Raw genomic sequence first — 13,652 nt, 5'->3', positions numbered from 1 at the left:
TTGTTTACTTACAAACATTTGCTGATTTTTTTTTTTATTACTGACTACTGCTGATTTTTGTTACTATCAAATTGTTGAAGGTATCTAAAAGCATTCCGATCATTTCACTTTATAATTTTCTGCTTTTTAGGCTCCTAGAAGAACTGATGCAGAAAGAGAGAGACCTCCAAGCTCTTCTACGGCAAGCCATTGTAGAGAAAGACGAAGAGATCAAACGTCTTAAGCACAGGTCACAGCCAATAGGTAATCCTGAATTTTTTATTATTTTGTAGACTGTATGGCGTTACAGATAAGTAGAAGTTAGTTCACATCATCCAAAAATAGTTTTATATCATTTATATGATATCTCCATTGATCACAGTTGCTAAGAAAAGACTTGTGACTGTAAAATAGACTTGAACTATAATGTGTAAAGAAGTGGCCCGACACCCTCAGGACAGAGCCGACACCATAAACTATGACATATGTGAACCGTCCCTGCTCTCACCTTTATAGCTGCTTCAGAACCCCCAATCTCTTCACTTTCTTACTGTGTGCAGAATACTCCTCTTTCCACCACACACTGCCCAATTGATCAACTGCTGGGCCTAAACATTTGGCTTGTGGTGTTAGGAGTGACTATTCAGATCTTGAAACCTAGAAATTCAGAATATGCATAGCTGATTGGGATGGTTCTGGAGTGATGATATTGGCATGGAAAGAGTAAACATCTGCTACAGTTGGCACTGGCTGTGTACTAGCTGAGGTCCACTTGAAAGGACAACTGAAGTTAGAAGAATATGGAGGCTGCCAAATGTATTTCCTTTTAAACAATACCAGTTGCCTGGCAGCCCTGAAGATCTATTTGGCTGCAGTAGTGTCTTAATAACACCAGAAACAAGCATGCAGCTAATCAGATCTGACAATAATGTCAAACTCCTGCTATGCTGCATGCTTGTTCAGGGTATATAGCTAAAAGTATTAGTGGCAGAGGATCAGCAGGACAGCCAAGCAACTGGAATTGCTTGAGGCTACTTTCACACCAAGACGTTGCGTTTTAGGGGACGTTATGGTCGCATAACGTGCCTCTAACGCAACGCCTGGTGTTCTCTGATGTGGACGTCGGAGTGAGCCGCGTTGTGCAGCTCACTCTGGCGTCTGTGATGCCGTGATGCGTACTCTTGGACGCATGCGGCATCACGTGGTCCCGCCCGGCCAATTGCCGCACAGAGCGGCCGCTCCAGAAGTAAACACTGCACGTCACTGAGTGCAGTGAATATTAATTAGCCATGTGCCTGGCCGCTCTCCGCTCCTCCCCAACATTACTGAGCATGTGCAAACAGTCTAACGCGGCTCTGCCGCTTATAAAGTACTGCATGCAGTACGTTGTGTGATGGCGCAGTGTTACTAAGTAACGCAACGTGGGCACTGTGAACAGCCCATTGATTTTTCATTGCTGTGCGGTGGGGCTGAGTTACAGGCTGCACTAACGTGCGCCTGTAACGTCCCACTGTGAAACCAGCCTAAAAGGAAATAAATATGGCAGCCTCTCTATCCCTCTTGTTACAGTTGTCCTTTAATGTGACTGAGATGCCAGAACTGTATTCTGGACTGCTGTGTGTAAATTATTTCAGCTACCAATTGGTCATTCATCTAGATCAGTGGTCCCAAAACAGGCCATGTACCACACGGGAATCTATACTTTGGATTGCAGCAACTTCTAAGCATGTATAGAGTTTAGCTGGCCATACGAGTGGAATCGTACAAAAATCGATTTTTGCACATAGTGTCTGAGCCATTAAAAAATTATTGATTTCTGTCAAAAAAAAAATGAAACATACTAAATCGGACATGGCAGAAAACTTCTGTTGATTGTACAGTAATTAAATGCATTCTGTAGCATTTTAATTGATAATGGGCCAATTACATACTTAGGAACAGACATGCTGCATACCATGATAGACCCTGGTTGATGTGATCTTTCAGATGTCAATTCCGTGCATGGGCATCTAAATACAATTAGATCAACTATTTCATTTTTGATGGAGAGGAGGACCCAAATTATTTCTTGATTGGCTACAAATCGATCCGTGTGTGGTTAGTGTTAGCCTGAATTCTTGCCGTATTTTTTATTTACCTTAGTCATGCAAGCAGAAACTAGTGATGAACCAGTCGACCACATACTTGATGGTTACCCATGGTGATAACATTATTTCAATAAATGAATTTTCTGTAAGTAAAAGTATTCAGAGCGTACATTTATATGCCTCTAACAGCCTTGAAAACAGTCTTCCTAGACTCACTAATATGTAAATAGGGTCATGCTAATTCCAGATTTTCCATTCTTTTACACTCATATTGAATTAAGAATCTACAATAATGCAGGCCAATAATTCAGGACCTCTCATATAACATGTGATCTGTGTGTTTATTCATCAAGTCCCTCTCAAGTGTAAAATATCCACATAGGATTTCATGTTTTAAAGGGAAGGTCCAAGCAAAAAAAAAAATGAGTTTCACTTACCTGGGGCTTCTACCAGCCCCATGTAGCCATCCTGTGCCCTCGTAGTCACTCACTGCTGCTCCAGTCCCCCGCTGGCAGCTTTCTGACATCAGAGGTCAGGGCCGAATTGCGTACATTTTTACACATTCCAGCTAGTGCAGGAACAAAAATGTACACGTTGCACCACTAACGCGTAAAAATGTATGCGTTAATGTTCCTGCACTAGCGGGAATGTGTAAAAATGTACGCAATTCGGCCCTGACCTCTGAGGTCAGAAAACTGCCAGCCGGGGACTGGAGCAGCAGTGAGTGACTACGAGGGCACAGGATGGCTGCATGGGGCTGGCAGAAGCCACAGGTAAGTGAAACTCGCTTTTTTTTTTTGCTTGGACCTTCCTTTTAACAACATTGTTTTTGAGCTTGGCTTGTTATATTATGAGGAACTGGGATCAATAAGTTAGATAATTTAAAGACTTTATAGCAGACCTTTAAAGGACACCTGAAGTGAGTAGGATATAGAAGCTTCCATATTTATTCCCTTTTAAAAAATACCAGTGTCCTGGCAGCCCTGCTGATCTATTTGGCTGCAGTAATGTTTGAATAACACCTGAAACAAACATGTGGCTAATCTATTCAGATCTGACCATGTCTGCTGCATGCTTGTTTAGGGTCTATGGCTAAAAGTATAAAAGGCAAAGTACTAGCAGGATAGCCAGGCAACTGGTATTGCTTAAAAGGAAATAAATATTGCAGCTTCCATATCACTCTCGTGTCCTTAAAGAGAGTCTGAAGCCTCTAAAAAATACCTGTTTTTACTTGACAGTTCTCTTTTAGCATTAATGCCATAGCTGAAATACCGCATCCCCCCAGCTGAATGCTCAATTAATACCCTCGAAATCCTGGGGCAAAGTTCCACTACTGTCCAGGTCGTGGATTTTGCTGCCCGGGGGAGGCAGAGCTTTGCACTGTAGCTCTGCCACTTTCGCGTCAATCTCCGCGGATCTCTGCCTCTCCCCGCCCCTTCCAGTGAAAGAAGACTGAAATGGGGGGGGGGGGGGGGGGGGGAGGCAGAGATCCGCTCAGATTGACGCGAGTGGAGGCAGAGCTACTGCACAAAGCTGCCTCTTCCAGGAAAAAGCCCCGAAATTTGTCCCAGGGATTTCGGGGGTATAAATAGAGCGTTCAGCCGTGGGGATTCAGCTATAGCATTAATGCTGAAGAGGACTGTCAAGTAAAAACAGGTATTTTTGGAGGCTTCAGACTCTCTTTAAAGCATTTCAGTGTTGAGTTGAATATGGATAACCTGTCAGAAATATTGCATTATTTAGTTGTAACTATTGCTGTGTTGTCATTTAGACATTCCCGGTATTTCAGTGACCCACACAAGGCCGTCCAATTCGTGCAGTGAAGACATGGAGCTCATCTACTGGCTTAGGCAGCACTGTGTGGACGAGGATACTATAAACATGGTAAGTAAATGTTGAGGTAAGCCTTCCAGCCGACGCACACGATTCCATTCTGTTTATGTTGGGGTGTAAGGTCCTACTTTTATATATACCAATATCATCCTGACAAACATGCAGCCATCCTGAAAGTGTGTAGCGTTTGTGATGAAAGGGAACCTGTGAGGAATATGGAGGCTGCCATCTTCCAAAATGTAAACCATGCCAGTTGCCTGGCTATCAAGTTGCTTTTGAGTCACACACCTGCAACAAGCATGCAGCCAGTGGAGTCAGACTGGAGTCAAAGCGTCTGACCTGCATGTTCATTCTAGGTTCAGTGACATAAAGTATTAGAGGCAGAACATCAGCACAGAAGTCGGGCAACTGTCATTGTTTATTAGAGAATAGAGATGGCAGCTTCCATATTCCTTATTTCCTGGATCTTTAAACAACAGAACCTGGAATGGAGCAGGCAGACAGAACTTCATCATCTCATTGTCATTTCAAAAGCTGCGGGACTTAGAGATGGGCAAAAATATTTTCTGGATTTTATTTGGATTGCATTTTTTTCTTCAAATTCAAACATGACACCTTTTCCTTTAAATATATTAGAAGTGTTCCAACAGTTGTAAGAAAAGGAGAGTCTTGTGATGTGTCCTTTGAATAATGACATTTATTTCACATCAGCTCAACAGGTATTACGTTTTAGACCTAACTTTATCCTCACAACCCATCTATAAAAATAAATGACTAATTCAGTGCTAGCCTGCAGTGCTCTGAAATCTCTGCAGCATTCTCTCATAGATAGTGGGGTGCACATCCCCCCCCCCCCCAATCAGGTGCTTGTATAAATCTTCTGGGTGGGAGAAACAGTCCTAGCTCCCATGTAGTATTGACATAATGCTCACATCATATGATTAGTTGTCAGATTAGTTCTGAAACTTGTTACCTGTTGGGATGATTTGAAGTTCTCTGTAATTATTTGCACTATCCAGAGGATACAGCATGAGGCTATTCTTTTTTTACATGTCTTAATAGAGTTATTGCAGTAGCTGCTATGTTATGTTCTGCTGTTTGAGGGGCTGGGGTTTAACTAGACTTAATAGGGCCCCCCCTGCAAAAATAATAGCATGGAGCCCCCTTGGTCCCCGAACCCCATGTGGGTCACGTTATTGGGAGCCAGTGAATGGCAGCAGAGTGTGTTCTGCTGTGCTTTATTCGCTAATTGACTGCACTTTATAGTTGGGGAGAGGGAGGAAGAAGAGGAACAACAAACAACAACAAATAACATTTGTAAAGCGCTTTTCTCCCATAGGACTCAAAGCGCATCGTAGGACTCAAAGTGCACTCAAGGAGGACCTCCCAAAGCTCCCGGACCAGCCTGCGAAGGCAGGGGTCGCAGGGCTGATTGTTACGCCCATGTTGAGGAGGGTTGTATGGGTGTTGAGGATTAGTATTTTGTGAATGGTTTCAACTATTTCTGCTGTCTCACTGTTAAATATTAGTGATACTGTTACTGGATTGGGCCCATAAATTCTTCTTGGTCAGCAAGTGCCCTGATTAATTTAAAAGATTGGAAAACTAACCTCATGGGAATACATCATTGGCCTACGTCAGATAATTTACTGGCTGATGTAGATGCCAATTTAACACCTGCAATGGCGATAATAACATGAATGTAAATTGTTTTAGTATTTTACATGTGATGATTGCAGTATAATAATCATAATAAGACAGAACTATGGCAGAAGTGACCTGGAGGGGACTGGCATAAGACTTTGCTTGTTTGCAAAAATGGTTTCAGGTTTTTCACCCTGTCCTGATAATTTTGCTACATGGTTTTATCTTTTACTCACTGTCCTCTTTTATTTCCTTGCTCACGCTCCAGTCTTTCTACATACAATATCCTCCTGCTGTTGGTAACTGGCTTTACATTTCTAACCATGTCTAAGTTTAAGGAACCCTAGGTGAGAGACATATGGAGGCTACCATATTTTTTCTATATCATTTTCTTTTAAGCAATACTAGTTGACTGGCAGTCCTGCTGATCTTTCATGCTTCAGTAATGTCTAAATCACACAAATGAAACAAGCACGCAGCTAATCTTGTCACGTTTTTTGTCAGAAACATCTGATCTGCATGTTTGTACAGGGGTGTATGGCTAAATGTATTAGATTAAAGGCAGAGGATCAGCAGGACAACCAGGCGATGTATATTGTTTAAAATATCAGCCTCCATATGTCTCTCATCTTGGGTTCTCTTTAACTCGGTAACTTAGAGATGTCATTCTCACCTCCACTCTCTGTGGCTACATATACTCCCTGCTACTGTAGACCTCTCACCAAACCTGCCTCACAATCTTTCTCATTCTTTTGCCAGATGCATAGATATCTGCAAATCACCTGTACCTGCTTACAGCTGGAACCAGAACAACCTTATACGCATCACACTCATACCCCATCTGTGTCTGGTGCCTTTTCGAGTACATGCTCTATATGCAGCAAATTTTGTTGCATCTGTGAGCATTTAATTATCAACACAGTTTGTTTTGTTGAGGTCACTGAAATATGGCTGACTCCATCTGACAATCTCACCATACACACTCTTTTATTATGGGCTTCACGTCCATCATAGCCCTAGAAGTTTATGTGTGTGTATTATTTAAATTATTATTTACATACAGTAAAGTATAAAAAAATCCAACCAGATACTTGCCTTAGTAAACGTAAGGCTCTGGGTCCTACAGAGCTTTTCCACTCCTCTCACAGTCCCTGCATTCCAGCGTTGGCTCCCCTGGTAGGAATATATCGGTCAAATACTGCTCTCTGCCGCCACAGTAGGCTTTGGAAGTCTTCGGGAGCTCGAGTGCTCCCGAAGTTGGGCCGCTCCATACTGTGCATGTGCGAGTACGCTCTCCCATGCGCTCACGCATGCGCAGTACAGAGCGGCACGTCTTCAGGAGCACTCGGGCTCCCAAAGACTTTCTAAAGCCTCCCGCAGCTGTTTTTTTTAAACTTCCCATTAGCTTTAAGTAGATCTGTTTCTTGGTAACTAGTTTTATATGGTCTGGTTCGCAGCCTAGGATCTCATTAGCTACTCTTATGCTGGGTACACACTATGAGATTTTCTGGTCGATTTACCATCAGATCGATTATTTCCAACATGTCCGATTTTCTTTCCGAGCATTTTCCGATCGATTTCTGTGCACTTTAATAGAAAATCGATCGGAAAATCCTTGGATATCGATCGGAAAGCAAATCGGACATCTTGGAAATAATCGATCTGACAGTAAATCGGCCAGAAAATCTCAGTGTGCAACAATAATAACAATAATATTTTTATAGCACTTTGCTCCCTGGGGACTCAAAGCGCTGTGACCCTGCATTATGCAGTCTCAAAGGCTCGGGAAAAGAGGTGAGTTTTTAGCCTTTTTTTAAAGCTGTCCAGAGAAGGAGCCTCTTGTACTGAGGGGCATTGGCTAGGAGTCTGGCTGCAGCATTCTGTACTAGTTTTAAGGGGTGCAGAACCTTATCTGTAGATCCAATGAACAGGGCGTTGCAATAGTCTAGGCGGGAGGATACAAATGCATGAACCAGGGCAGGTAAGCGTTCCGCTGGGATAAGGTTTTTGATTCTTGCTATATTTCTTAGATGGAAGAAGGAAGACTTGACGACAGCTGATACCTGCTGTCTGAGTTTTAGATTTCCATTCAGGATCACCCCAAGGTTTTGCACAGAGTCTTTATACTTTACGGTATCTCCCCCAATTTCTAGTTTGAGGTGGTGAGCGTTTTGAACTTTATCCATCATGTGTGGACCACCAACACCTCTGTTTAGTCAGAGTTCAGCCTCAACCAGCTGGTGTTCATCCAATTTTGTAAATCCACGAGACACGCATTTATGGATGCTGATGGGTCTTGGGTGCCTGGCTTGAAGGACAGATACAGTTGTGTGTCATCTGCATAACAATGGTATCCTAGGCCATAGTTCTGGATTATTTTGCCGAGTGGGAGCATGTAGACTGCAAAGAGTAATGGTGATAGTGCAGAGCCCTGTGGAACTACATAGGCAAGTGGCACTGGATTAGAGTAGTGTGTGCCCAGACATACTTGCTGTGTCCTGCCAGATAGGAAGGTCTGAAACCAGCTAAGAACAGTACCCCTTAGGCCACAGTAATTCTTCAGTCGCTGGATTAGTATTTCATGATCCACAGTATCAAATGCTGCAGACAAGTCAAGAAGAATCAGAATTGAGCAATTTGAAAGGGGTAGGAGGCGCCCGTGGACGTATAACTGTAGTTCTTATAGTAATTCAGATAAGGTACTTATAGTCCTACCTTAAAGTAGTATAACTCACACGTACAGTAGTAGTTGGAAATTTTTCAAGCTTTATTAGGGCACAAATGACAACGCGTTTCGCGGCCAAGCCGCTTCCTCAGGTCTATAGGTGTGCCTTTGAATACAACATGGCAACAATCAGGATAAACATATAACTAAACATCGGTAAAATCATACACAACCGTAATAAATAAATAAAACCTATACATGCATGACATCAATAAAACATAATAGATAATTAGGTAAACATCACGGAATAAGATGTATGTCCTCATATGGACATATAACCATATAGATGCATGTATGTGTACTCGCATACATATAAACAAGTATATCTGTACAAGTAACGTATACCTATATATACACAAAACATTCCCATCAAGTTGTACCAACAAGTGTAATACAATCTAAAAAACAGGGGTATGTATGACCTCCAGGGATTTAGGCAAGATTAGTACACATAGGGATAGGGTGGTTTATATGGGGGATATATTTATAGGGGGATTGGAAGGTTAGATGACCCGTCCGGGGAACGGATCTAAGGCATATTTTAGTAGGGGTGTGTGGTAGAAGGCCAGGGGGGAGCCCACGTTATGGGGGGGTTGTTTATGATAGGTATAAGTAGATACTGTTGAAATAGCCCGGGGCAGGAATGAGGAATAGGACCCATAAGATACCTAGTTGTCCAGCTTAGAGGCTTACCTAGAGGGGTCCACGTCTAAATCCTGAGCGCCATGTAGTGCTGCACGTGGATCGGCGCTGAATAAATAACTAGATATGCGCGCCGGAGGGAAGCCCCTGTGACGTCATGGAGAGGCGTGTCAAGGAGAGGCGTGCGTCAGGGGGCGGGGATGTCCTGTGTCGAAGCACTAAGACGTGCTGAGGAATCGTGCAATAGAGCACGATGTGTAGGCCGGCGGCCATTTTTGAGGAGTCCTATGGGGAAATCATTATGGAAAGGGCCCAGAACGTGCTGAAGAGCACGATGTGTAGGCCGGCGGCCATTTTCATGGAGTCCTGTGGGGGCAACCATTTTGGAGAGGGCCCAGAACGTGCTAAAGAGCACGAGAGGTGGCCAGGCAGCCATATTGGCGGAGGCATCTGGAAACGGCCACCTTATAAAGGATTAGGGATCAGATTGGACAGCCAGTATAGTAGAACAATAAAAAACATTAGAATTAAAATTAGAAGTAGGATATATATATACAGTATAATATACTGATTACTGATATATACATTAGAACAAAAAAACTGTAAAATGACAATATAATAGGTATTGTAAAACAGTATATAATAAAAAGACTGTAAGATGTAAAAAAGAGTGTGTATAGGTAGTGAAGAAAATAACAAGATGAGCAATATCCTTTAAATGCATATCTATAAAGAAAAGTATGTGTAAAAGTTCACAGTAAAAATATGTATTACAATAAAAACACTATATGCAAACATCCTGTATATATGCCCACTCACCCCCATCCCCATTTATCAGTGTTTGAAGTATACTGGGTTAGAGGTGGTGGGTTGCACCTCTGAATCACACCAAGTCCTTATGATGGAAACTTTGTTGTGGGGTTCCTCCTTTTACGGGGGGCATTCTATAAGGAACAGACTGAGGCTCGGATGAGTGGTCCCTGACCTAGGGAACAGGACCTCAGAATTCTATAGGAGAGGGGGGGGGAGGGTAGGGGGGAGAAGAGGAAGGGCGAAAAGAATGGGGGGGGGGGGAGGCGGGAGGGGAGAGGAAAACCGGGGGGGGGGGGGAACTAAAGAGGGCCAGAAAGAGTCTGAGGAAGGCTAGAAGATATGTGCAGTCTAATTACATGTTATGTTCTAGACATATGTTCAAGCCCTCGGGTTGGAGGGTGTTCAATCTGAAGACCCAGTACATTTCTCTTCTTTTTAGCTTCCCATGTCGATTTAGGGTATCATCTGGGATATGTTCAATGGGGCAGATATTGGTCATACCAGTACTTTGACCATGTTGGATTTTGTAATGTCTAGAAAGGCCATATTTCATGTAGCCATTTTCAATGTTCCACCTGTGTTGGCCCCATCTTGTTCTTAACTGTTGGGTCGTGCGGCCCACATATTGAAGTCCACAGGGACAAGTTATTAAATAGATGACAAAGTCCGAGCTACAGTTCATTTTCTGTTTTATCATAAAATGTTCTCCTGTGGCTGTGGACTGGAAGCCCTGTTCACCTTTTTGAATCCTATTGCAGCATAGGCATCTAGGGTGGTTGCATCCTGATACTTCCCCCCCCGATTGGTATTGGGCTGAAAACTTATATTCTCGGGTCCTGATATGTTCTTTATCCTACTGGGTGCTACCTGTGCCTTTATATTTCTCGCCCTACGGAAGACACATTTTGGCCTATCCGTCAATTCTCTCCTTAGATAGGGGTCTTTCAACAGGAGTGGCCAATGCTTCTTAAGTACAGTTTTAATTGAGTTATGTTGATTAGAAAATCTGGTGATGAAGTTGGGTTCTTTTTGTGTTTGTACTTCCTGCTTTGTTGTGGTTTTTAAGAGATCTCTGCGGTTGGTGGCCCTAGCTTTCTTCTTTGCGTCCTTTATCACTCCGTTTGGAAAGTTTTTTTTCTCTGAATTTCTTGGATAGAATCACTGCTTGTTCATCGTATGTCCTAGTGTCTGTACAGTTTTTTCGAATTCTCAGGAATTGTCCATACGGTATATTATTCTTCCATGCTTTATAGTGATTGCTTTTATAATCGATGTAGGAGATGGAGTCCACAGATTTGAAGAAATTTTTTGATTTGATTTCATGGTTTTCATGATAGAATACCTCTATCTGTAGGTCACTGAAATTGGAAGTAAAAGTTATCCCCCAATCATTATTGTTAAGATAGTCCTTGAACGCCCCGATGGAAGGGATGTCTCCCTGCCATATAAGGATCAAATCGTCAATGTACCTCCAATAATAGACGATATTTCCTTTAAATGGGTTAGAGGGTCCCAACTGTAGTAATTCCAGTAGGCCCATGGTCAGGTTGGCGTAACTGGGTGCGAAGCTCGCTCCCATGGCTGTTCCCCTTTTCTGTAGAAATATACTTCCCATAAATTGAAAAAAATTATGGCTAAGGATAAACGATATGGCTCGTATGAGGAATATTTTCTGTTTAGAGGGCATATTTTTGTCATGAGTAAGGAAGTTCCACACAGCAGCCAAGCCTATTCGATGATGTATATTAGAGTATAATGCTGTGAGACATCTAGGGTAACCCACTTGTAGTCTTCCTTCCACTGTATATCTTCTAGTTCTCTAAGCAACTGGGTAGAATCCTTCAGATAAGATGGTAATTTCTGCACGTATGGTTGAAGATGTAAGTCTACCAGTTCTGACAGATGTGAGGTTAATGACCCAATGCCTGCTATAATGGGGCATCCTGGAGGGTTGAATAGTGTCTTATGAATTTTTGGTAGGTGGTAAAAATGAGCCATACTGGGGTTGGGTATCAGAATGTATTCCTTTTCGTTCTTACTAATAATCCCTTCTTCGTGTGCCCATGAGATAAATTTATTAAGACCTTCAGAATATTTTTTTGATGGGTCTTCACTTAGGGTCGCGTAGTACTCTTTGTCACTGAGGATCCTCTTTGCTTCTTTAAGGTAATCGGTTTTGTTCATTACCACTATCCCTCCGCCTTTGTCTGCTTGCTTGATTATAATATCCTGGTTCCTCTCCAAATTTTTGATGGCCGAGCTCTCTGCTCTAGTTAGGTTATGATTTGTAGTTCTCCTCTCCATCTTTTTGAAGTCATCCAAAACTAGTGAGTAGAAGCTCTCAATATAGGGTCCTCTCTGATTCGTCGGATAGAATGTTGATTTATTTTTTAGATTGGTGTGTATGTATCTCTCTAGAGCCATATCTCCTTCATCTACAATTATCGTCTGTTCATCACTGTCGGTAGTCAGGATAATGGGCTTCGTCGTCTGACTTCTGGGAGTCGTGTGGCCCTGTATCTTCTTTATTGCGAAGTATCTTTTTAGAGTGAGCTTTCTTGTGAAAGCATTTACATCTATGAATAACTCGTATAAGTTAGCTGGTTTTGTTGGACAGAATGAGAGTCCCCTGCTTAGTACGTTCTCCTCTGCATGATTAAGTCTATATGAAGATAAATTAAATATGGGTTTCCTATCATCTGTAGACACCTCTGTTTGTTCGGTTATATGGACAGTTTTCGGTTTGCTTTTTTTGCCACCTCTTTTTTCCCTCTTTCTGGGCTTGGAGCCGGTCTCTTTATGGCCCTCATGGGTGATGATATTGTGAGAGGTGTCAAGAAATTAATGGAGTTGGATATTCCTGGTCGTAATGGTGGTGTCTCACCGTAGGCAGTTCTAAAAAAAGAAGATGATGAGGTTCCTCCTGTGATGTTGGACCCTGAACTGCTACTGGGTTCCTGTGTTAGGGGATAATAGTCGGTGATTTGCTTGTGTTGTATTCTAGGGCCGTTTACAGATCGTCTGTTCAATCTTGGAATTCTTGTCCTATGGGACTCCATCTCTTTGGAGAGAATTGTGGGTTGCCGTGGTGATAGTGAAGACAGGACCTCTATTTGGTCCAAATTCAATTTAGGTGGAATATTCGGAGCCTCCAGGGTCAGATTATCTGGTATTTCGCTATATGTGCTCAGGTCTAGAAGTTCATCTGGCGATTGTAGCTCAGTCTCTATTAGGGTAAGTGGCTGGGTTTTTTCTTTGTACGGTCCTGTGGCTACGGGGGTGCTGAATACTTCTCCCTCGTCCGATTGTATAGATTTTCCCTCCAATTGTTGACAAGACTGCCTGGGGGTGGAGGCATTGTTCCTAGGATCCTGCTTAGGCTCTGTGGTCTTTACCCTCTGTACCGGGTTCTTCGGGTTGACCAGAGGTGGGTATTCCCAGTGATGTCTAGATCGTTTTGATTCAGGCTGTTCCAGAATTGAGCAATCACCCTTGTCTCTTGCAGTAAGTAGATCATTCATTACTTGGACTATTGCCGTTTCAGTGCTGTGCCTTTTCCTGAATCCTGACTGAAAAGTATCAAAAATTTTGTTATCTGTAAGCCTGGCTTCTAGCTAGTTGGCGACTGATTTCTCGACCCAGCATTAGGATGCCTGTTAATCAGGGTGGAATGGCTCTACCCCATTTCTTCATATATTATCTGGCAACGCAACTTACCTCTATTCAGGGATGGCTGGGGAAGGTAGATGGGATGCTAGTCTCCAAACTGAAGTGGACATTGTGTTCAGTCACAACTAGGCCTGTCTGATGCTAAGGTGTACCCTTCTGCTCTAGAATTACTACTACTAAATAAAAATAAAGAAAAGTTAATATCTAGATACTACCATTTTCTTCTATCATATAGACATAGAGGGAAAGTTCAGGCTATC

At 42.6% G+C, this 13,652-nt stretch overlaps 1 protein-coding gene across 3 annotated transcripts in view; it reads left to right on the top strand.

Annotated features, from left to right (window-relative positions):
* The window catches only part of MAP3K5 (mitogen-activated protein kinase kinase kinase 5), a 272,639-nt gene that overhangs the window by 244,785 nt on the left and 14,202 nt on the right, over positions 1-13,652 (top strand). For all 3 annotated transcript variants that reach the window (XM_068231644.1, XM_068231643.1, XM_068231642.1), the window contains 2 exons: positions 131-243; positions 3,838-3,950. In XM_068231644.1, coding sequence (XP_068087745.1) covers positions 131-243; positions 3,838-3,950 — 226 coding nt within the window. The remainder of the gene's footprint in view (positions 1-130; positions 244-3,837; positions 3,951-13,652) is intronic.

The sequence above is a fragment of the Hyperolius riggenbachi genome, chromosome 4, assembly GCF_040937935.1.
Source record: "Hyperolius riggenbachi isolate aHypRig1 chromosome 4, aHypRig1.pri, whole genome shotgun sequence".
NCBI classification, from domain to species: Eukaryota; Metazoa; Chordata; class Amphibia; order Anura; family Hyperoliidae; genus Hyperolius; species Hyperolius riggenbachi.
The sequence above is the reverse complement of the archived record's forward strand: the minus strand, read 5'-3'. Positions and strand labels throughout refer to the sequence as shown.